The sequence below is a fragment of the Histoplasma capsulatum genome, genomic scaffold (assembly GCF_000149585.1).
Source record: "Histoplasma capsulatum NAm1 scaffold_1 genomic scaffold, whole genome shotgun sequence".
Lineage (NCBI taxonomy): Eukaryota > Fungi > Ascomycota > Eurotiomycetes > Onygenales > Ajellomycetaceae > Histoplasma > Histoplasma mississippiense.
In genome coordinates this window covers 5,966,214-5,989,608 of record NW_001813982.1, presented here as the reverse complement: position 1 = coordinate 5,989,608, position 23,395 = coordinate 5,966,214, and the positions used below count along the sequence as shown (strand labels likewise).

Sequence of the window (23,395 nt, the reverse complement as noted above, 5' to 3'; positions counted from 1 at the left end):
CAGTTAGAATAAGCAATTCAATTTATTTTATCGATATTCAGTATTTGGGGCAATATTCAGACTTATTTAATTCCGACACCGGGTTAGCTACCTATCGATATCTTGATGTCTCTACTACATATATCTATCCAATTATATTGATATCTATCCATACCGACCTCCTTATCGGCAAAGATATCTATATCTATCTATCCTCACCGACTTCCTTATCGGCGAGATATCTATCTGATTATATCTATCTATCCGATCTCACCGACCTCCTCATCAGGAACGATTGCGGCACTATCTATATCTATCCGTTCCTCATCGACCTACGTATCGGCGAGAGATAGCGGCGAACTATATCGATTATATCCATTCGATTCTATATCTGTTTTTATCTGTGTAATAGCAACCAAGATGTCAGCAGAAAATTCAACATCAAGAGCGCCACTCTTTCTGGATTCTTCTAGGAGCTGGATCTTATGGTACAAGATGATACTAGGTCTTGCCACTGACCTTCAAGTACTGGATCTTGTTAGTGAGGAAAGCTCCAATAGAATGAGTGAAATACCTGAACCTATTCCCCCAGAGCTCCCTACTGAATACACCATGGAAGCAATGATTAGATGGCAGATGGAGAATACCAAGTACAACAATGATAACAACATCTATCGGAACAAGCTCAAAGGTGTTAGAAAGATCAGGCAGGAGATCTTCAGAACAGTGGCATTTAGTGAGCTAGAAGTAGCAACTTCTGGAAATGGTTACATTGATGTCAAGGATATTCTAATTGCTCTGAAGAAGAGGTTTTCACCTCGAACTGCGGGCTGCAAGTATGAGGTATGGAAGAAGTATCAGAACTTGCAAAAAGTGCCTAAACAGAACCTCGATCAGTGGTTAGATGCCTGGACCCTGATTGAAGCAGAAATCAAGCACTTTGGTATAGATGGCAACTTTGATATATGGGAGGATTTCTTCCATGCCAATATGCATATCGATAATTCGTACGCTACCATCCGAAAGAGGGAAGTTGAGATAGGAGGAAAGGAGAACTTCTCCTTCGCAGATGTGGTCAATGATTTCCGATCTGAATATCGCAAGAACGATACAGCAAGCCAGGACTGCTTGTGTCCAACCTTGCTACCTTAAATGGCAGGCAAGCAGGACAACCAAGATCGAGAACCTGCGTTTGTGGTGCAAAGCATCCCTGGGTCAAATGTTACTATCTCAACCTAAGCCAGAAACCAGAAGGATGGAAGGAGAATGAGCAGCGACGTGAGAAGGTGAATGAGGCACTCAAGAATGAAGATATCAAGAAGAAGATAGATGCAGCGTTTACCAAGGTAGCTGCTTCAGATACTGAGATGGCAGAACAAGCGCTAGGAGGCATGGTTCTTCTAAAAGGAAAGGGTGAATCTTCTGATCATTCTATCGATCATTCTATCGATATTCAGTATTTGGGTCAATATTCGGACTTTATCCAGTTCCGACAAAAAGCCATTAATGTCCATTGTCAATAAAATAGTACTAGTATTTAGCCCTCTCAGGGATCGAGCGGATCAAACCTACCTAAGGCTTGAAGTTATATGAATTTCCTTGGGTTTGCCATCCTCCCACCCAGAAAATATCTCTGATTTGATACGAATATATCCACATGTTGCTCTAACGAAGGTGGTTTAGTGAGTTTGAAAATCTCACCAGCGCCTAATATATCCCATTTGTATCATACCAATATGAGATTGATGAAATTCCATATTACAAACTAAGATAGATCTGTCTAAATACCTGTGAGATAGAGGAGCATGCCATTATATATATCTTACTTAAGCTAGTCCTTCTTAAGGAACAATCCTTTCGGTGCCGCGATTTACTGCATCATCATATCGATATGCCAAATGCCTCCTTTGCATTTGCAAGGTGGGAAAAAAAAGCCGTCACACCCGCCTCTATATGGTATTTCTGCCCGGAACAGCACTCTTGAGACACAAGATTAATCAATTATTAATCAATTAAGAATTTCTGGCGAAAATTTGATGAAGTGAAGCTCGGATATTGCGTATGTTTGCTTTACCCTCCTTCACATCACCTCCAAATCGGGAGCCTCATGGAGTTGGATAGTCTGAATAGTACCAGTACTGTACTCCGTAGAACAGACGCAAAAGATCGTTGTTAATATCCTAACACTACTGCTCGATCACTGCAGCTTGAATATAAGCAAATCAGGGAATGCGAGCTGTCCCTTGGAATTCCAGCTATCCTGGACGAGCTTTCCCCATCCCCAAGGGAGATAAGTTGAGCTTGAAGTTCCTTAATTTCAGAGATGGTTAACTAACTAACAGCAAAATGTCGTGGTGAGAGTTACAGGGGAAAAAAGGTATCTATCTTCGCTTTCCAAGGTCACCATTATATCAATTCTTTGTCAGAAACCGATAAGGACCAGAAAAGAAAAAACAGTAGTTTAGTTTATGCTTGCATCTCGGCACCCGTCCTCACCGTCTACCATCCTCGCCAACTGAACCACACATCTTGCACTCTATCCCTTTCAGCGCCTTCCAGGCTCGAATCCACCACCAACACATAGCTAAACCCAGCTATACAAATACAGCAGTGATTGGGCCAAATCCGAATTTTCTCTCCGATTTTCAGCAGCCGAACCTTATCTCGTGGGCCATGCCACGCAAGAATCCCATGTTCCTGGCTAATCCGATCCATAATCCACCCCCTTCGATCTCCTTCGGGATCATACCATCCGGTTTCCGCCGTCCTTATTCCCTCACCACCTTCCAGCCAGGGCGTGACGACTCCCCAGCCAGGATAGTTTCGACACGCTTCTCGACCGAGACATAGGCTCCCGCATGCGGCAAGTGCTTCTGGCTTTTCTCTGTGGGGGTATAGACTTCCGACCTCTGCCAGGACGGTCAAGGCTATGTCGTTGAAAGAGAGATGTGACGAGGTTGGCCGGGCGTGTGCTGCTAGCTGTTGCATATCCAGCGTTACATAGGCGCCGGCATGTAGTTCGATGTCGTAGGATTCCTTCGAGCGATCAAATAACTCCTTGACCCGTTTAATCGTAGGGTCAACCGTATCAGGGGAGGTGAGATTCTGAGCCGCTGTGGTGGTTGGGGTCGCGCCAACAGAAATTAGAAAGCGGCTCCCTGAATATTTGCCCACTGTCGAGGCATAGGCGGCAGCGATCCCACATCGTTCGACCTCCTGCGCCAGATAATCCATGGCTTCATTGGTGCTATCCGAACTATAACTGTGGCCTAAATGGCTGTAAAACCCGCGTAGTGATATTCCGATAGAGTCATCATGCTCGGCTGCATGGACTGCTGCAACGAGGTCTTTAAATTGCTGGGACTCCGGCAGAATACCGGCTCTATTATTGCCAGTATCAAGCTTGATAAAGACACCAAGAGTGTCTGATGTGGTCTCTCGGTATTGAGAAAGGAAGGGGATAATATCTGGATTATCCACAAGCACGGATATACTCGCAGTTCCTAGCGATTTACCCAGCGCCGTAAGCCGTTTGAAGCTCGACGGTTGCACAGGCAAGCCATAAATGAGCTATTAGGCAGGCATTAATATTTGATTGTTGAAATTCTATATAAAATCATGAAACAATGTCTTACGTCTATAGACCTCCCATTGGCTTTGCATTCTTCGAGGTACGGCTGTAGCTGCTCAGCTTCTGCGAGGGTCGAAACTACCAATCGAACCGGATTGCTCTGCTCCCCTACTTGGAACTTCGTGAGCTCTGTTGTCTAGGAGTAAATATTAGCTACCCACATTCACAAATATAATATGTAATGTAATCCTGCGTAAAAGCCAAAATCCAACATGGGACGTAGAAAGACAGCATTAAGTGAATAGAAGAATGATCAAAACTCCCAGTACCTTGTGAGTCTTAACATGAGAGCGGAAAAGGACCCCCAAGGCCTCTGCTGCATCGAGCATCAGTTGGCAGTTCTTACGTGCAACAGCCACGTCTATAATCGCAGCTGGGCCGTCAACATCGCGAAGCATCCGCCCAACATACTGGGCCTTGAGGCCCTCGCGCGAAGCATTGGGATAATTGGTCACACCGGACATTGGTGAGGAGTTATTGTCGATGTCTTGCTATGTGTTATGTATAGCCTACGAGAAGGGTGAATCGGCATTCTACTGGGAGGCTGGTGGGACCTGGACCTGGCAGTTATGTTTTTCAGAGGGAATTCAACTGAAGCCCAAATGCCCCGCACCGGCAGTTTTGCAATCAGAACTTCCTCCTTCTGGGAACGATTAAGGACCAAGGAAGCTCCCACATTTCTGCTCCAAACCAAATCAACGTCGCATGCATATCCTATCGTCATATCGCCGTCTCGCTAAGTTTGTATGTGACAGGGACTCGCAGGCAAAACCCCCACGCTCTCTCCCCTGTGTGGGATGGAGGGCCAGATATCCCACTTCGCCAAACAACCTCCATTGCCGAGGAGGGGCACTTCGATGCCAATTTTCCACCTCACATCGACTCGTGAGCGGATGCTTCAAGTTGTTAAGAAAGGGACTGCTTTCACCCGCCATTTCTCTGGATAGCTGTTGCAATTCATAAGCCGATCATTCCGTGGCTCGTTCCAGCAAATATGGCATCCGCGAAGCAGGTTGTCCTGACCGACAAGGCCCCCGCGCCTATCCCGGTGTTGTCCCAGGGAATCGTTTACAACGGAATTGTATACTGCTCGGGCCAGGTGGGAATGGATCCGGCCACTGGCAAACTGGTCGAGGGAACAGTTCAGGATCGAACAGTATGCTGCTTGCTCTCTACTATTTAAAAAGAAAGAAAAAGCAAAGAAAAAGCAAAGAAAACATGGCCACTCGCAACAACTACGCACGCGCGGTTAGTTCCGCTAACAGTGATCTATCTTGCAGGCCCAAATATTCCGCAACCTGAGCGCTGTATTGGAGCAAGCCGGCTCAAGCTTAGAGAAGGCTATCAAGGTCAACGTCTTCCTTGCCAATATGGACGACTTTGCGGCCATGAATGAAATATATGGCCAGTTCCTGAGCCAAGAGCCTAAACCGGTAAGGGTCCTCGTCTTGTTGTGAGTTTCGAGGCCATTATTGTGTGGTTTTACTGATGAAACTGTCCAGGTGCGAACCTGCGTTGCTGTGAAAGCACTCCCCTTGGGTACGGACGTTGAAATAGAGTGTTCTGCCTTCATTTGAACTGCGACGCTCTCCTTTCGTCGAGATATCTTTGCTCCTTTCAAGCCATCTAGCGACACCGAAGAAAAGGAGGAAAAAAAGAAAGGAAATATCAAAAAGAAATATGAGATCACACGACCACATGTTTGATTGGGCATAGTTACCAACATATCTGCACTCTGTACAGAATACCTAGCTAGCTTTTTCGAGTATTTTATGTATAAATTCGTTCTATCATCTCTCCATTAAGAGGGGTTCGAGGGCACTCCACAGTCTTCAAGCGCATTCAAACGCTCGAGGGACCTATCAACTAGTTTCAATCCCCCAAAATTGCAAACATATGAATCAATCAATCAGCTTTCACGGATAACAAACAGAAAGCAAAGAACTCGCCGAGAGGCTAAATACTTTCTGAAGGAGTTTGTTTTCATCTTTCACATCTCCCCATGGATGGGTTTGGCGCCGTCATCAGTTTTCACCTGGATATCACCACAGCAGGATGCAGCAGGTCATGCATCGCTCTCCCCGCAGCCTCATGATGCAGCATCCCACCGCTTTGCACAAGGGATATTCATGCTCTGAGGCTGCACCATTTCAAAGACTAGTGTGAACCCAACACCTCCGCCACCCCCATTTCCCCGCAATTACCGCAGCAAGACAATTCAGCACTGTCGCCCAACTTGCTGGGTCTCTCGCGTGATGGTCCATACGAAGTCTCTTACTAACCGGGGAGGTTCAGCCACAAAATGGTCCTTGGAACTCCCCTCCCGTCGATGTGGGCTCTGGCTCTGGCTCCCCACCAGCAAGCATCCTTTTACGGCGTGGGGGTCACCTCTGGATGCAGTCGTGAAATTGGTCACTACCAGGCATTTTCCCTATTTACATAATTTTGGGTCATCATGAGGTGGATTTTGGGGGGCTCAATCGAGCTGAGTGGCCCGGTTTCATTCTTCAAAATTCATAAACTATTGAACCCCTGAGGAATAATGGCTCGTGATAAATGACCCCCCTCGATCAATCCATCCTTTCACTCCGCCTGTTTTTCGGGCAGATCTTCTCTGGAATTTCTGCTGTTAGCTCCTGCTTTCCCGATTTCCTTCAGAACAACCAATATTAGCTGCGGGCTTTCAGCTTTCAGCCTTCCCGCATTCTCGTTGTAACTTCGTCGTCACATAAAGCACACCTCCACCCGAAAGAGTACTTTCGAAGCTCAAACCCCCAAGCTCGACCTCTTCTTTAGAAAAGGACGAAAAGACATCACAAAACGATTGGAAAACCCTTTCCACCTTGATTACCAACATGTTTCCAATGTCCACAGCCCATAAGGACGTCAGCGAAAATGGCGGCAGCGACCGACCCCGCCGCCCGCTAAAACCAGGTGTATACGTTCCAACTATATGCTTTTTTGAAAAAGGAACAGAGAATCTCGATATCCAGACAATCAGCAAACATGCCATGTGGTTAGCACAAGCTGGCGTGACCGGCCTGGCCGTCCACGGCTCTAACGGCGAAGCAGTACATCTATCAAACGAAGAACGCATTGCGGCCATTGAAACCACTCGCAAGGCGCTAGATAGCTCCGGGTTTCCCAACATGCCCCTCATCGTTGGCTGCAGTGCACAATCTACTCGGGAAACCATCAAGCTTTGTCACCAGGCATATGCAGCCGGTGCTGACTACGCCCTCGTCCTTGCTGCATCTTACTACAAAGCACTCCTTTTATCAGATTCGATTCTTCAGTTTTTCCGCGACGTAGCTGATGCATCTCCGCTCCCGATTGTCATATATAACTATCCCGCTGCCGTTTCAGGTCTGGATCTGGACTCAGACACGATCATCGCATTGAGCAAACACCCAAATATTGTGGGCTGTAAGTTTACCTGCGGAAACACAGGGAAATTAACCCGTGTTGCCGCCGCCCAGGACAGCAAAGCCTCAGTCCCAGCTCCGTTCCTGTGCCTTGGTGGTTCAGGAGACTTTACGATACAAACTCTCATCAGTGGTGGATCAGGGATTATTGGGGGGATCGCCAATATTGCGCCCAAGACTTGCGTGCGGGTAATGGATCTATATTATCAGGGAAAGCTCAAGGAGGCTCGAAGTGCTCAGGAAATTTTGGCCCGTGGCGATTGGGCGGCTATTCAGGGGGGTGTGGTAGGGATTAAATCTGCCATGGAGTCACACTTGGGATACGGGGGATTCGCTCGCAAGCCCCTGCCCAGGCCGACTGATGCGATGGCAGCAGCCTATACAAAGGAGTTTAGCGAACTCGTTGAGTATGAGCGTTCGTTGTAAACGGTCTCCTTCCTTGTTACTTTGTAGCTATTTTTTTTTTTTTTTTTTTTTTTTTTTTGAACTTCCTTGAAGTTTTAATAAATTTATCATGGTAAAGCGAGGTAGCATAACTCACAAGGCGGCATAAAATAAAATTCGCTTTTGTCATTGGAAGATTTCTCTCTTAAAGAGTGTAGATTTCAATATCGTTAGCTTCAGCCAATGCTTGGTTTTATCCAGATTGCCCTGAATGAATCAATGGGTGTCAACCAAGCATGGTCCGCCATCCCATCAGTCCTGCTTAACTCACTCAGAATTCGTCCCCTTCTCCGAGCAATGGCCAGGGGCATAAGGCTTCTCGTCAACTTCCCCCTCCGCTTGTCGCTCGCTTATTTTCGAAGTATGGAGCAATGGGGCCCAAATGGACTTCAGGCAGGAGTTCCCATGTCCAAAGATAATACCCCCACGCATCCCACACATCCCACTTACCCAACGTATCCTTTCAGGAGAGAAGCCACAAATGCTCTGCTCCTGGATAACTGAACACGTATCGGGCTGACCCAACTGATTCATACGGACTCGGAAGTATGAAGTTTCGCCAACTATGTCCAGCAAGGGATCTAGGAGGGGGAAGACCGGACGCGCCGGCAACTGACAGGGAATTTTGGTTATTTGTGGGGATGGAGAAACGCAGGGCAGAAACTTGCACCACTGTTGTGAGGATTATTGGCTAGTCCGATTTTTGTGTGATTTATCCTATCCAGGAAAAAAAAAAAAAAAAAAAAAAAAAAATACCGTTACTGAGATACTTCGCCCAGTCTTTATGGTACATGTTCAATGCGACGTGTGAGAACTTTCGACGATCTCCTGGAAGTTTTCACGCTATCACTGAACCCCCTTTTTTGGTGCTGATAAAACTTTCTTTAGCTTCGTAGCCGCAGCGTTTTCAAAAAGATAAGCAAGTGAAGCTGACAGGTCGTACTATTTTCATGCAGTTCCTCTGGAGCGTCCAACAAGTCATGACTGATCTTCATGGAAGTGGGGCATCTAGGCACGCTTCTTAAGGCGAGCGACACAGTATCGGTCTGAGCCAGCTTGATGAACGGGTCGTGCTCCTCCAATCAATGCATTGATACTTAGTATAAAAAAATAGCAATGTAACCGCATACTTGCCAACTTGAACTCATGAAAAGAGAACCGGTGCGATACGACGTCGGGAATGCATTGGGTGAAGAGAATCAGAGCAGGTTATTTTTTAGACTATTCCCTGGCTTGAGCATCAATTCCTCGCCACAGCTTTCCCCGTATCATGGTGTCATTGAATATTGGAGCTTAAAACATTGGACTGAGCAACGTTGTCTCCTCCTCCTCCAGCCGCGTTGAAAAATCATCGCAAGAAAAATACGAATAAAGTAGGAAAGTACTATTCAAGGAGAAAGCGTGCTAAAGCTATTAGTTCAATTGACATCCAATTGGAAATTTTTTGTTGTTTATATGAGATAGGATGATGATACTGGTCCACATACCAAATTGGGAATTTAGCCCTACCTCGGGATAATCAAAAGCGAGCTCAGGAGGCCAATCCTCGACAGCGCAAGGCGAAAGTGAGCGAACGGCATCTTGCAAATAGCAATTCACGTTCTTCGAAAAGGCACATACCCCCACATGCTGTCTCGCATCCCACCCATCGTTTTCCGTGGGACCGATCCAATCCTCCGGTAATTGGGGTGAAGATGACATTTCTCTCCGAGTCTCCAGAAACGTGCCCCCACACTTGGGAGTATGGACGTTGAATTCCAACATTGGGGGTCTCTACCGGTTTAGCCTGAACATCCTGATGCTGCAGGGCAATTATTCGCGGTGGCGCTTGTGAATCAGCTAGGCCCCCGCTTTTGCGGCTAGGAGATGTTCGACACCTACAGATTGAGATCAAACGCGGGGGTCAAAGATTCACTCCCAAGATATGACATTTGGGGGCAGCAGAGGGTTCCACAACAACTCCTATCAGCGGCCCGAGGTTGAAAAGACTGGCTTTCATACACTGAGACAATCACGTCGTAGCCTCCCACCGAACGACGCAAAAATATTCAAATAACTCCGCGAGCAAAAAAAGATAATTGCGAGAAGATTCGAAAGCGAAACAGGAGAAATCATCCTCGCGCCACCATGCCACCCCCATACCCGCTGCACGAGTCCGTCGCTTCAAAAATACATCCAGAATATGTCTCCTTCTACAACAAACACATCATTAATCAGGAGCAGGTACATCTCCAACCCGTTGCCGCATCGCGCACATCTGGGGTCCTCATACCAGGCGCGGGGCCATTGTTACCTGTGGGTAAACAAGAAGATATCTTTATTAAACGGAAGGAGAGTGATGGTCTAGATGTGAATTTGCGATGCTTCACTCCAATCGCGGAGAAAGCGCCGGCGGGCGGGTGGCCAGCGCTTATTTACTTTCACGGGGGCGGGTGGGTGCTCGGGAATATCGATACGGAGAATGTCGTCTGTACGAATATCTGCTCCAGGGCCGAGTGTGTGGTTATTACCGTTGATTACAGGTTCGTTTGTTTATTTTCATTCCAGATTTCATTTCTATCCCGAGAGATAGTAGTTAGTGTTGATTCACTAATCCAACTCACCAGACTCGCGCCGGAAAACCCATTCCCAGCGGCGGTACACGATTGCTGGGAGGCCGTCCTTTGGGCATTATCGGAAGGCCGCACGCATCTCAACCTTGACATCTCGCGCATCGGTGTGGGAGGCTCGAGTGCAGGCGGCAACCTTGCAGCCGTCATGACACATCGATGTGCGGCGCGGAATTTTTCGCCTCTAAAAGTACAGCTACTCAGTGTCCCGGTGATGGACAACACAGCTGATGTCAGTAACAACATCTCCTACCGTGACAATGAACACATCCCTGCTCTCCCTGCTGCGAAAATGCTTTGGTATAGACGACACTATCTGCCCCGAGAATCAGACTGGGCAAACCCTGAAGCCAGTCCATTGTTTTACGCGGACGAGTCACCCACTTGGTCTGGTGTACCTCCCGCAATCATGATGGTGGGAGAGCTTGATGTGTTAAGGAGCGAAGGAGAGAAGTACGCGGAGAAATTGATGAAATCCGGGATTCACATTGACTTGCATGTTATGGAGGGGATGCCCCATCCGTTCCTTGCAATGGATGGAGTCCTGCAAGCCGGCAGAGACGCTATCACCTATATGGTTGAGGGCTGTAAAAAGTTCCTATAACTATTGCGCAATAATTTTCGCTCATCGCCAAGTACGAAGACATTGCACTCTTATTTCTCTCCCAACCCATAGTTAGTTATTTATATCCGAACCAAGCCAACTGTTCTGTTAAGGTTTGGGGGAGCTTGTTTTTGGAGCGTCTTGGACTGATGAGGCTGGCGAACTAAGGACATTGGCGTCGTTATTGCTTTTTCCAGCATTGGCCACTCCGTTGCATATCCGGTAACATCTATAACATCTCCAGATCCCGAGAATTAGAAACCAAAACGACAAAATCAAGACTTTCCCTGGAATTTGCTTCGCTGGTCCTTTCCCATACCGTACGTTGAAGCGGTGTAGATAGTAATCAGTAGCTGACACTCACTCCCCAGCCATAAGATGGGGATTGACGAGGGATCCTTGTCCACCTAACAAAATGAAACATGATTTGCATACATATCATGAGGTTGTTTTTTTTTTGTTGCCCCTCTCAATTAGGTAGCATCAAATGAATACAGAATGCTTGACATTCAATTCGAGATGGCCATATATACTATTCATAGCCAACACCGCAGCTCAACAGCGCACACTTACTTGCCTAACGATTATAATAAAAATAGTGGTAATTTTCCATGTCCTTAGAAAAATCAAGTTAATTGTTACACGGACAACCTAAGAATCCGTAGAGTTGGTAGAAAGCTGTGTACTCCGTAGATCGCAGTGTAGTTAACTATGTAGTTGCGCTCTGTATATGTTAGATAATTACTCGTAAACATTGATAGCCACTGCTCCATCGTAAGTTGGCGGATACTTGTATTTGTTTTATTTTCCGTTCACTTGACTAATTTGCTTCCATTTGTTTATTTTGCTTTGTTTTAATGTTTACTTCCTATAATAACTCGCTGCAGCTGCTTGCATCGTTTAAGGAGCAACCATGAGGATTAGTTTGGATAACCGGAGACAAGGTTTAGAAATATATCTTCGCCCATTGATGTTGTTCTCGCAAGGTCATGATTCACGAACGAATGCAAGCAAACGCCTTATTCCGGCCTCTTTCTCGTAGCGTTACGTGATGATGTTGGGCCATCTCGTTTCATTCTCTTCCGCCGAGCATTCTTGGCCGCCAGGGAACAATCGACCACGGAGCCTCCAGACACCAGGAGAATCCCTAGGCGAATACGCCGAAAATGCGGAGTCGCCTCCTAGTCTCCTAGTCTGCTTGTCCCGCCGTCTCAGAAAACCGCTAGAAGCCCTGCGCGCCGAGCAGCTGTTCCCCACAGAGCTCTCACCCGCAGAGCATCATGGCCGCCAGTCAGTTGTTTGTACACTCGGCTGCGGGGAAATCCAAGAATCGCTGCGTACAAGTGCAATCTAGGCGCTTGACGGCCTCAAGGACAACAGCTAACCCCCACGCCCGCCGTGATAGCTCTATCAACTAGCTTTAGTCTTCAGGATCCGAATTCAAACTGTATCTCATGGAGGAATAGTTTCCGCCCGTCAGCCATGTCGCCAACCATCTAATGGCGGGAGAAACAGACTTGCTGGCTTATTCCCCTCGTGTGCTTCTGTCTGACACCTTGGACGGCCTGGGATGGTGTATCTCCTCTCTTCGACCTTTGTATCGGTGAACAGGATCTTGGAAGATCTTAACTCGGGTGAATTCATTAAAGATCGCGTATATAAAGTCCCCAGTTTTTCCTCCCTTTTCGTCCCCCGTGGCCCTTGTATGTGTGAGTGGGTGTTTGTGGCGGTCCCTCCGTTTGTATCCTTGCGAAGCAGAGGGGTTGATTCCTCTGGCATTGCTCCCCGTCTTTCTCTTAGTCCACTACTGGCAGTCAACATCTGAGCCGGGCACCGGTATATATTCAAAAAGCTTACCGTTCATCTGCCATTAAGAAAGCCCATCCGGGATCTTACCGGCATGGCTTCGGAGAAACCAACACCGGTGGTCAGCGATGATATTTCAAAAAACGAGTTGACTTACGAGTCTGCGGGCAACCTAGAGAGGAACTCATTACAGGGTGAAGGGAAATTTGACGATAATGTTGCTCGCATCACGGACCACAAAGCAGAGCGAGCGCTATGCAGGAAATTTGATGTCCGCTTGATGCCAGTTTTGGCTATAATGTGTAAGTGAACACAGACACCAGGATCCCCATCCGGATATGCAGCATCCACGAACCGACCAGAGCTGACGGCAGTTTTCTAGATTTATTCAATGCACTGGATAAAGGCAACGTGGGTAATGCCCAGACAGATGGGTTGAGCAAAGGTAAGGGAAAGCATTCATTATCTGCCACTTTGTGGGCTCCCTTGCACCAGGTCTAACGGCAAGGGGGAATAGATCTCAACTTCAAAGACGGCCAATACAACCTTCTCCTCTCCATTTTTTTCGTTCCCTATGTGCTTTTCGCGCCACCAGTGTCTATGCTGGGCAAAAAATACAACCCTGCCCGCGTTTTACCTATTCTTATGTTCGTTTTTGGCTCAATGACTCTTCTCTCCGCCGCCACTAAGAACTTCGGTGGCATGTTCGCCCTTCGCTGGTTCCTTGGGATGGCGGAATCCGGTTTCTTCCCGCTGGTAATCTACTATCTCACAACTTTCTATCGACGTGGCGAGCTTGCCCGCCGCCTCGCCATTTTCTACGCGGCGTCCAACATTGCCAATGCTTTCTCGGGCCTTCTCTCCTTTGCTGTCTTCAGAATTGAAAATACCTCGCTGGAGGGCTGGCGCTATCTCTTCCTTATTGAAGGCGCCGCTAGCGTCGCCTTTGCAGTCTTCGCATACTGGTACCTGCCCCTGAGCGCCGCCCAAGCGAAATTCCTCACTGAGCAGGAGAAAGCGCTGGCCTTCCACCGCATCCAAGTAGATTCCAGTTCCGTTGTCGACGAGAAATTCAACTTCCGCGACGCAATCCTCGTCTTCAAGCAACCGATCTCTTATGCTTTCCTCGGCGTCGAGATGTGTCTCGGCATTCCCATTCAATCTGTCGCCCTATTCATGCCCCAAATCATTCAACGCCTGGGCTACACCACTGTGAAAACGAACCTGTACACCGTCGCACCCAATTGCACGGGCGCCGTGATGCTTCTTATCCTCGCGTTTTCGTCCGACTGGGCCCGCATCCGCTTCCCTTTCATTGTCCTTGGCTTCGTTCTTACATTCACTGGCTTTATCATCTATGCTGCAATCGATGACGTGAATGCCCAGCTGAAGCTCGCGTATTACGCCTGCTTCATGATGACATGGGGTACCTCTGCCCCTTCCGTGCTACTCAGTACATGGTACAACAACAACATCGCGCACGAAGGCCGCCGCATAATGCTTACCTCTGTCGGAGTCCCGCTGGCCAACGTGATGGGAATTGTCAGTAGCAACATCTTCCGAGCCAAGGACAAGCCCAAGTATGAGCCTGCGTTGATCACAACTGCATCATTCGGGGCCGCGGGTGCGACCCTCGTGGGCTGCCTGGGGCTTTATATGTTGTTGGATAATAAACGCCGAGATCGTCGAGCGGGAGTCACCATCAAAGCGAGGGATGTGTCGACGAAGAATCTAAGGGATGGCCCGTCATCGGAGGAATTTCGATGGTATTTGTGATTGCCGGCATGTTAAACTTTATTATATCCGTTGATTTGATTGGTTGTTTTATACTACTACTACTACTATTTTTACTCGGGCTGAACTCGGTAGGTAGGTACTAGTTTCTGTAGCTGGTGAATCCTACCGAAAAATTCAATCAATCAGCCGGACGCCCGGTTGGGTTTTTGGAGAGAGGTTGTTGATGTCTTGATGTCTTCACGAAGATTTCGAATAAATATCACACGGCATGAAGGCTCAGTATTTCATCGAGTTAATATTCGACCTATCAATCCTATCATTTTTTTTTTTTTTTTTTTTTTTTTTTTTTTTTTTTTTTTGGACTTGCTTCCACCACAATTGCCTGGCGGAGAAGGAATCTCCCCATTGGAGAGTCAAAGCAGTGTTTTGAGTAAAACATACGGACAAAATCCTCATCGATCATTGAACCTATGATTCAAATTATCCCACAAATACAAAAACGTACCAGCGATGGATGAATCTTTGAGTGAAAGGGAATCAAATCAGAAACAACAATGCTCAAAATCCGCACCAGTCAGTTTAAACAGAAAAGAACATTGGAGACGTAAGAGAAATGAGAAGGAAAACTAACGGAAGCGCAATGTGGAAACTGAGATGTTCTCTCATCTTCTGAAGATGTGTAAGTAAATCCAAGTGCAGGTTACCCAGGCATCTCGCAACTTTTCCCACAAAAAACATCAGACCGAGAATAATTTCCCCAAAACTTCCAAATCGACAAGATTTTAAAATAAAACCCCCAAATGCAAAATAAAGCAATCGAGAGCATTCACATAAACATAAATCGCCGCGTAAAATAGGTAGGTATCAGAAATCAAAGCAAAATAGTACAGTGCAAACCCTTCCAAAACCCCATCACCCCATCCCATGGCAAGAAAAAGCACCAGAAGTCCCAGAAACCCAGAACCAAAAGCATAACTCCGTCTTAATCCATCATACAGCCATCCTCTGTACTTCTAGCTGTCTCCCAGTTTCTACTATATTGCCTCCGTCGCCTAACAACGCATTTGCTCAGTTCCACTCCCCAAGGAAACCCAGAAAATTTCCACCAAGAAAAAGGAAAAAAAAAAAAAAAAAAAAAACGAATATTCACAAAAAGTCCTCCGGCCAGTCAAACTCCTGCGGTTTCTGTTGCTGTTTCTTCTGCTGCTGCTGGTTCTGCACGCACACCTGCTCCTCTTGTTGTACCTCCAGCTGCCCCCGGCTCCGTACACTGGCCCCAGCCATAGCGATGAAATTGGCTGGTAGCGGTGGGACGGGCGGGATGTCATCATCACCGTCGTCATCCTGGTGGTCATTTCGCATGGCAGCTCCGCTGCCGCTGCGACGTGGTTGGGGGCACTTTATGCTGCTGCTAGTTGTGCTGTTTGTGGGTATATCGGAAGTATGGTCGCGGATGTGGTTTTGGTTTGGAAAAGTCGTCGGGGACCGGCGACGGCGGGGTGGGTGGTTGGGTTTGGGGACGAGTTGTGCGTTGGAGGGAGGCTGGTTGTCGTCACTAAGACCTTGTTTTCGGCCTGGTTGGTTCCGTTTCGAAACCGATGAGGAATTAAAGGGCGGGGAGCGTGCGTGATCTTCTGGATATGGAACTGCGTCGTTATTACGATGTTCCTCCCGATGAATGTCTAGTGCCCCGGTCGACATGCTTGCGTGCCGAGAGCTCGTCGCGGGCGCTAGGTTCTTCTCACGCCTTGTTTTCCTAAGTTTATGGGACGGAGTACTGGCATCCTCTGCATTTAGAGGTCGAGGGCCATTTGGAGTTGCACCCGCAAACACCGCCTTATTCGGAGGCTTCTCCACGCCTTGACCGAGCAAAATCCTCTCGGACGGTAGTGACGGCAGTGCGCCCGGGACAAATTTCTTCCTCCGTCCCACCTTAACCCCTTCACGATGAGGAGGAGGCACGGGTGGCACGGAATCTATCTCGTCAACTTTCTCGGTTTCATTCATATTCGCACTGCCGTTCGCGCTTGTACTTGTATTTTCAGTCGTGCTCTCGTGGTCAATATCCCATTCCCCAGATGCCAGACGCAACTGCCTCTTCGCCCGCTCCAGCTGGCTCTCCAAATTACTAACCTTCTTCCTCAACTTACGCTGCTTCTCCAGATGCCTACGAGAAACCTTTTCTCGAAGAGCCCTGGAATTCCCATCCTCGTTGTCATCATTATTGTGGTTATTATCCTCACCGGCAGCATCTGTCCGCTTCGGGGTCAACGGAAGACTTATATTTGAAGCCGCTTTCCGCAAATCCAGGAACGATGCGCGAAACGCGGATTTTGATGGGCTGAGGAGGTTATCCTTGCTGAAGGTAGAAGAGATGGAACGAATGGGCTTACGCTGCTGCTGAGGCGTCCCTCCGGCAAGATAGGGATGTTTTGATTTTTTTTTAACGCTGTTCTTTTCCGAGGTGGGATGTGCTCTGTAGCTTGCAGAAATGCTCTTCACTGTGCCCTGATACCCGGCGGCCTTAAGTTCTGCATAAGCTTTTTCAGCTTGCGCCTGGCGCTCTGCAAGGATATCCTTATGCGCTGTTGCACCCGTCGACGCCGATGTAGTCGACGTCTTCGTCCCATCCTGGGATCCATTCCATATTTCAGAGACATTGTTCCACACGCCAAAGGGGTTAAAGGCAGACGCTATAACTTGTCCAAACCTGGACAGCCCAGATTGCTTCGCGCTTGGAGCATCCGTGGGAGCAGAGCTCATTGAGGTTGCAGTTGATGAAGTGTACGAATGGCCATATCCTGGAGGCTTCCCGGGTGAACTAACGCTTCCCGAAGCACCATCTTCATCGTCGCCAGTCATATATCGATCAACAGCCTCGTCTATATCCTCTCCGATATAAATACTAGGCGGCTTTTGACTAACACGATCATTCATGCTTCCTTCAAGGAATCTGGATTTGCGTCCCACCTCTGCGTTAGCGGCGTTAGCGGCGGCGACGGCAGGAGCAGAAGCAGAAACGGAACGATAAACATTGTGCGACTTGACGTAAGACGGCCTCCTTCTCGAGCGCAGGCGAGAATTTGCCGACTCCTTCTTCCCGCCACCATGAGTCTGGCTAGGGCTAACGTTGAGCTCTCTCCTCTTCAAGAACCACTCATTCGAGCGCATGCGCTTTGGCAACGATTTGGATATGTCGTTCCCATACTGGGGTGAAAATAATTCAAGGGGGTTGGCGCCATCATTGTTTTCGGCAGCACGCAGTGCAGCAAGCAGTGAGTCCTTTGGGGGATCATCACGATCGTAGTCGTAGTCATATCCGGGACTCTGGTCATTATTTGCGTTGAACAGTTTGCGTTTTGCAGATGAATTTCGCCCCACAGAGCCACTAGCAGCGTCCGGACTGGTAGCTTCACAGGCACTTCCTAGCTGGCCTTCAACATGGCGGTGAGTGGGAGTTGAATAATGATGGTGTTGATCAGTCTGCACGGGAGCGCCGTTAGCTGCAATTATTCAGTACCCACCACCAATGACAAAAATTAGGAAAGAAAAATACAATACGATACAGAAATAACACAAACTCTCCACTCAAGTAAAAGAAGAAAGAAAGCAAGAAAATATATTCAACGTGAAAATTGAACAACACTCCGCCGAAGCTTTCCCAGGATTGAGTTTTGGACGAACTGTGGGCTGGAACAAAGAAAAAAAAAAAAAACCGAGTTCGAAAAAGAGTTCGAAATCGGCCCAAAAGAGGCTTGAAGCCACCAACGCCTTCGAAGGTTCTTCCGGTGGCAGGCACATGGTTCATCCCAAACCATGGAAACGCCAAAGAAAACCGATGGAATCAATATGAAGAGAGATCACAACCAACCTGTTCATTCCCGTGCCTCCCTCCCTGCCCATGCTTCAACTCTGTATAGGTGTTTATCTTCGAGGGACGGCTCTGGTGAGTCTTTTCCTTGCCCATCGCCGTGTGGATTCAATAGCACGCAGGTATAGAGAGTGTGTAAAGTTGATCGATCAATGCCTTTGTGTTTTCGGAGAGCAAACAGTTCTCATGTACCCTTGCCCCCGGCTCCAGCAGGTTCACCGCTGAACCAGAGGTCCACCACCAGATGGGGTGCGACGGCTAGCTGCTCTGTACGACTGTTGTTTTCGGGTTGAGTAGCAAACTTGCGGTCAGCGAAAGGAGCAAAATAGGATTTTGGCAAATATATTCAAGAGGAAGGAAGGGAAGGGAAGAGGGAAAATGAGGAGGAATCAAAAACAAAACAAAAAAAAAAAAAAAAAAAAAAAAAAAAACCCGCTAGATCATTAACCGTAAAAATAGAACTCTAGCTGTGCCTCGCATGCTAAGACAACAACAACAACAACAACAAGAACAACAACAAGAACAACAACAACAGGCCAGCTGCTGGCCAGGAAACAGAGAGGAATGTGCTTCGAGCAACTCAACAACCAATTCATCCAGGATGAGAAGAAGAGATGAAGAGGGAAAGGAGAGGAGGGCCAAGTCTCACCCCGCAAACAGCTTTCATCCAGCACAACTGACCGTTGGCCGACAGAAAGGAAAATTCTTGTCAAAAGCGCGTTTTGTGTTGTGGATGTGTGCTGCATGCCTCTGAGCAGTCACTTAACTAAACTGCATCTTTGGAGCTGCCAGCAAAGCAAAGCAAAACAAAACAAAGGGGGCCCTAATGAGGTAACTATTCAACGCAAGTTAACTATTCCCGCAACAATTGGTGGGCGCCTCAGGGCAGCTAGCTGGCGACTAAACACTTTTAGCGGCCTTCTTGGTTGTTGTCTTTTCCAATCTTCGTCAAGTCCATCGAGTCCTGGAGGCCACTGAAGGCCAAAACTAGAAATAACCATCAAGGCGATCATAGTCCCCTGTGTACGGAGCAGGGAAACAAAAACCAGGTCAATTGTGCCAGCTGGGACTTATCTTTTGTATTGTTCTTCTAGGCTGAGTGAGGACAGCGTCTATATCTAATCCATATATCTACACAGACTCTCCGAGATAGGATCACCTACTTGTCCTCGCTCGGTTGACAACACAACAACAACAATGATCATTGTATCAAGTCATGAGCAGGACGGCCCTAGATATCAGGACTCTCTAGACTCCGTGATTGTATTACCCCATCATGGCCCTACTTGGGGCCAACTTGGACGACGACTAAAAAAAAAAAAAAAAAAAAAAAAAAAAAAAAAAAAAAAGGCCCCGAAAACCAAAGCATTGTGAATATACAAAAGAATACATCAAAATTCCAATCTCATTTCAACTTAATGATAACATGGTATAAAGAAATATCACCGTCCTAAATTTTCCCCCTCCTCTCCTCTCCTCTCTGTTCTGTTCTACTCTCATTTTATAGGTTTCCTGCCTCATTCTGTCTGCTCCGCTACAATAACAATTTAAGCCCTCTGTGGGCATAGACAGAAAAGGCATGCATTGGTTGGTTGGCTGGTTGGCTGGTTTGAGAATGGGAAGATGAAAGTGCTCACATAAACAATACGGAACAGGCGAGGATGACGAGAACGAGCATTTGGGGTGAATAATCATAGTAGTAGATGTAACTTAGATATAAAAGATAGTGATCGTATGCAACTATGTGTGCCGGGGTAAGATAGGAGCGGGAAGAGACTGAACTGGCAAACTGACAATGTGAGAAACAAGAAAGAGGAAAAACACGATATGATGGACAAACCAACAAAAAAGTATCCAGGGCCAGGTAAAAACTAACAAACCTGGTGAAAGGAACACGGGAAGGAAAAATGAAAAAAAAAAATAAAAATAAAAATGGCGATATGAGCATTTACATCTGCGATTTGCAGGGAGGACGCGAAGAACGAAATTAACAACACCATGAAGATTATGGATGAGACAAGAAAGATAAAAGATAAAAGAAAACACGATATACCTGCCACCCGCTCCCTTTCCCCTTTCCCCTTTCCGTCCCTTAATTGTCTGGGACCTTTCTTGCTTTCACTTCTCGACTCAACCAAAATCAAAAAGGCCACCACTTTACTTACATGTGTGTGAACTGAGTAAAAAAAATCGAATCCTCTGCCTGTCCACGATTACCATATCTTGGCAATACATTAGAATAAATGGGACATGATAACAATGGTAGTGTGTTTTGCGGTACATGGCCTGCTCCCTCCTGTTTTTGCTCTTCTTTTCCTTTTCTGACTTCCTCTCCACTCCTTCCCTGATACATATATAGACTTGAAAATGCAACTTCGAAACATAGCTAAACTGCTAGTCATTATGTGTCGTGCGTGTTATGTTTGGGGTCCTAGGATTGCGTACATCTGCTAGTAGATATAAATATAGACGTGTGTAACAGCGATAGAATATTGTCCACTACGAACGAGCAAGGGCGTGGTGGGGATAAAAACTAAGGTAAGGCGGAAGAAACAAAAGAAAAAGGGTCGACAGCGCTGATAGTAGGAATAACAGAAAAGGGGGGGATAATGAAAGAAGAATTAAGACAGACGAGGGAAAGGAAGAAAGAAAATACATCGAAAAGAAGGGGGAAAGGAAGGAGGTGTTAAGTCGGGAGTATATGGTAGGTACAGAAAAGGAAATAGTAGACCGAAAAATGGAGGAAGTTGATAGTTGTTTCGGGGTATGAAAAGAACTTGTTAAAGAGGCGACAAAAGATACGCAGAGCCAAGCTGGGATTGATTTCGTGGGTGGAAAGGGTTGAGTGATCGACCAATCTGTTTTGTTGGGAACTCAGCTCCATAGAGCGATAAAACATACTAGTACCGAGCGAAAAAAGCCGTGATGGGAGAGATAACGGTGGGTTTGGCAGAGATGATACATATAGTAATGGGTTTGAGAAACCGGTTCATTGAAGGTGGGCGCGGAGCCGAAGCCGGAGAATCAAATTGTACCACCGATAACAATGAATGACGGCTCGTAGGAGGCAAGCAGGTGCCCCGGGTGCCTGAAAAAGGGGGGCGCGCTTGGGAGCATTCCGGTCCCAACATTTCACAACACCCTTCCCCATATATAACCAAGTTTTCCTGCATTTTTTTCTTGTTTCGGCGCGCTGGTATCCCATGAAGCCGAAGGAAAACCTCCCTTTCCCCCTTTCCCCCTTTCCAACCTTTCAAACCAAAAAATCCAATGTCAACCCTCCTACTCAGCAACAGCACACACCTCCGGCCGCCTGGATAACAAATCCACATCGCGCGGAATATTGACCTCCTTCCCCTTCGAATGCACCGACACCCGCTGCTTCGCCACCAAACGCCCATCAGCCCGGCGATACGTCATGATCTCATCGTCAGAGCCACCAGACGTCTCGCCAATCTCACCTTTCGCCGCTTCATCACCGGAGACGACGGGCCGCTGGCCGTTGCGGAGCGGCTTGAGGTCGTGGTCCGAGGAATCGCGGCTGCGTTTCGTCGCACCGGGCTTCTCGCCGAGGATATAACCACGGCGCGTACGGATGGCGTTCATGATGGCGTCGTCGGCTTCATTGGAGGAGTCGACTTCGACGGAGAGGCGGGAAGGAGTTGGGGGGAAGAATGTAGATGGACTTGGTTTTGTGGGGGTTCTCTGGTGAGGAGGATGGGGTGCTATTGCTGCTGGAGTGGGGCGGGGTGTGGGTTGTTGATATTGTTGGGTCGGGTGGAGCTGAGATGGTGGAGCGTACAGTTTTGGATCTGACATGCGCTGTTCATAGGGCATTGGCGGGTAAGAGGGATGATCGACTGATGGATTCATGGGCAAAGAGGACTTCGATTGGTCGTAGATGTCAGAGTGAGGACTGGGAGGAGGGTACTGAGTATACTTTTGTCTGTGAGGGTCGTACTCCGGACCTGCAGATATTTGTCGGGTATGTGTATATCCAAGATGTGGCGAAGTGTAGGCAGGTGGCGGAGCCGGATGTGCAGTCGGTGGTGGTGGAGGGGCGTGATATTGTGGAGGAGCAGCGCCGAAGGACAGATGTGACTGTGGAGTTGCAGCAAGATTGGGAGAGGGTTGCTGATGGGATGGATGATGATAGCCGTAGTCCGGGCTCGGTTGGACCTGTGGTGGTCCGGTAGGGTATCTGTAAGGGTCATCCATGGACGCATTACTCGCTGAGCGTGGACGTTCGATCGGAGTGCCGGGATAAGGATCCGGGGTTATACGTCTGTCGTCGTAGTAGTCCTTGCCGGGCTTGGGCTCGCGACGACGCATACGAACATCGCGGCGGATCCGGACACGACAACCTTGTTCTGCTACGATGCGGCTCAACGAGGTACTCTCGGCCAAGCCTGGGAACTTCTTCGCGCTGTAAACGGTGAATGGAACGGACTTGACAACCAAGCGGAAATGGAGGAACTGATGTGGTGAACGGGGCTTCGACGGTGTCAACGGTGCCATGTGGTTCTGCGAGTGCGGTACTAGTCCACCTTTATCGACATGCTTGGGCTCCTTCATTTCCTCATACAAGTTGAAGTTTAACCGGTACAAGCCCTCGTGGCGGACAGAAAGATCAGGAAAGATGAAATATCCTGCCTGTGTTGGTCGATCCAGATACGCAATGCCAGCAACGGGCACACCTGTCAGGACAGGACATGAGGGGGTCTGAGTCTGGATCCTGCCATGGGCAATTGGGCGCGCCCACTCCAGAGTTGCAAACAAGAAAAAGTTGGCGTTGTAGCTGAAGGTGACATCCGTTTTGTGCTGATCATTTAGATCTGTTTCGAACACACGTAATTCGACCACAGGAGGTGGGTCAACAGGCCGACGGTCCGCAGAGGCTGAGATTTAGAATGTGAGCATTGGATTCACCATTGCATGCATGTTTGACCACAACTCACATTTTGCTCCAGCACCACATGCTCTGGCGCGCTCTGGCTGCTGGATGACTTTCAGGTTGTAGGTGAGTTTTTTGCCCTCCTGGGTGATGCGAGACATGGTATGCTCAGTCTCATTGGGAGGGTGCAGGATTGACGACGCTTTTGTAGCCATAATGGGCAACGATCAGGAGTTGCTAAGTAACAATGCACTAGATATGTAGAGCCTGGTCAGGTCACGGACTGTGTACGCAAACAATGCCCTTTGTATGTTAGACAACAACAATTAAAAATAAAAAAAATCAATCAAGGGGCGTTATCGACAAGAACATTGTAGATCCGATAGTATGGTATC

General features: G+C 47.8%; 9 protein-coding genes across 9 annotated transcripts; 5 read left to right on the top strand and 4 right to left on the bottom strand.

Annotated features, from left to right (window-relative positions):
• Nucleotides 1-591: 591 nt before the first annotated feature.
• Nucleotides 592-1,502, top strand: HCAG_01716 (predicted protein; the record flags this gene model as incomplete). Its single annotated transcript, XM_001544619.1, has 2 exons — nucleotides 592-986; nucleotides 1,094-1,502. The coding sequence occupies 2 exons, from the start codon at nucleotides 592-594 to the stop codon at nucleotides 1,500-1,502; spliced, it is 804 nt and encodes a 267-aa protein (XP_001544669.1).
• A 976-nt stretch (nucleotides 1,503-2,478) lies between these two features.
• Nucleotides 2,479-4,074, bottom strand: HCAG_01715 (predicted protein; the record flags this gene model as incomplete). The annotated part of the gene is made up of 3 exons (XM_001544618.1): nucleotides 2,479-3,549; nucleotides 3,615-3,746; nucleotides 3,880-4,074. 3 exons carry the CDS (start codon nucleotides 4,072-4,074, stop codon nucleotides 2,479-2,481), a joined length of 1,398 nt encoding a protein of 465 aa, XP_001544668.1.
• Nucleotides 4,075-4,604: 530 nt separating this feature from the next.
• On the top strand, nucleotides 4,605-5,187 carry HCAG_01714 (protein mmf1, mitochondrial precursor; the record flags this gene model as incomplete). Its single annotated transcript, XM_001544617.1, has 3 exons — nucleotides 4,605-4,766; nucleotides 4,891-5,043; nucleotides 5,113-5,187. 3 exons carry the CDS (start codon nucleotides 4,605-4,607, stop codon nucleotides 5,185-5,187), a joined length of 390 nt encoding a protein of 129 aa, XP_001544667.1.
• A 1,278-nt stretch (nucleotides 5,188-6,465) lies between these two features.
• HCAG_01713 (conserved hypothetical protein) lies at nucleotides 6,466-7,461 on the top strand (the record flags this gene model as incomplete). Its single annotated transcript, XM_001544616.1, has 2 exons — nucleotides 6,466-6,544; nucleotides 6,581-7,461. The coding sequence occupies 2 exons, from the start codon at nucleotides 6,466-6,468 to the stop codon at nucleotides 7,459-7,461; spliced, it is 960 nt and encodes a 319-aa protein (XP_001544666.1).
• Nucleotides 7,462-8,325: 864 nt separating this feature from the next.
• HCAG_01712 (predicted protein) lies at nucleotides 8,326-9,180 on the bottom strand (the record flags this gene model as incomplete). Its single annotated transcript, XM_001544615.1, has 3 exons — nucleotides 8,326-8,348; nucleotides 8,423-8,555; nucleotides 8,989-9,180. 3 exons carry the CDS (start codon nucleotides 9,178-9,180, stop codon nucleotides 8,326-8,328), a joined length of 348 nt encoding a protein of 115 aa, XP_001544665.1.
• A 426-nt stretch (nucleotides 9,181-9,606) lies between these two features.
• HCAG_01711 (conserved hypothetical protein) lies at nucleotides 9,607-10,692 on the top strand (the record flags this gene model as incomplete). Its single annotated transcript, XM_001544614.1, has 2 exons — nucleotides 9,607-10,001; nucleotides 10,086-10,692. The coding sequence occupies 2 exons, from the start codon at nucleotides 9,607-9,609 to the stop codon at nucleotides 10,690-10,692; spliced, it is 1,002 nt and encodes a 333-aa protein (XP_001544664.1).
• Nucleotides 10,693-12,592: 1,900 nt separating this feature from the next.
• Nucleotides 12,593-14,274, top strand: HCAG_01710 (conserved hypothetical protein; the record flags this gene model as incomplete). Its single annotated transcript, XM_001544613.1, has 3 exons — nucleotides 12,593-12,800; nucleotides 12,905-12,943; nucleotides 13,016-14,274. 3 exons carry the CDS (start codon nucleotides 12,593-12,595, stop codon nucleotides 14,272-14,274), a joined length of 1,506 nt encoding a protein of 501 aa, XP_001544663.1.
• A 1,107-nt stretch (nucleotides 14,275-15,381) lies between these two features.
• On the bottom strand, nucleotides 15,382-18,036 carry HCAG_01709 (predicted protein; the record flags this gene model as incomplete). The annotated part of the gene is made up of 2 exons (XM_001544612.1): nucleotides 15,382-17,738; nucleotides 17,952-18,036. 2 exons carry the CDS (start codon nucleotides 18,034-18,036, stop codon nucleotides 15,382-15,384), a joined length of 2,442 nt encoding a protein of 813 aa, XP_001544662.1.
• A 3,352-nt stretch (nucleotides 18,037-21,388) lies between these two features.
• Nucleotides 21,389-23,215, bottom strand: HCAG_01708 (predicted protein; the record flags this gene model as incomplete). The annotated part of the gene is made up of 2 exons (XM_001544611.1): nucleotides 21,389-23,004; nucleotides 23,065-23,215. 2 exons carry the CDS (start codon nucleotides 23,213-23,215, stop codon nucleotides 21,389-21,391), a joined length of 1,767 nt encoding a protein of 588 aa, XP_001544661.1.
• Nucleotides 23,216-23,395: the final 180 nt, after the last annotated feature.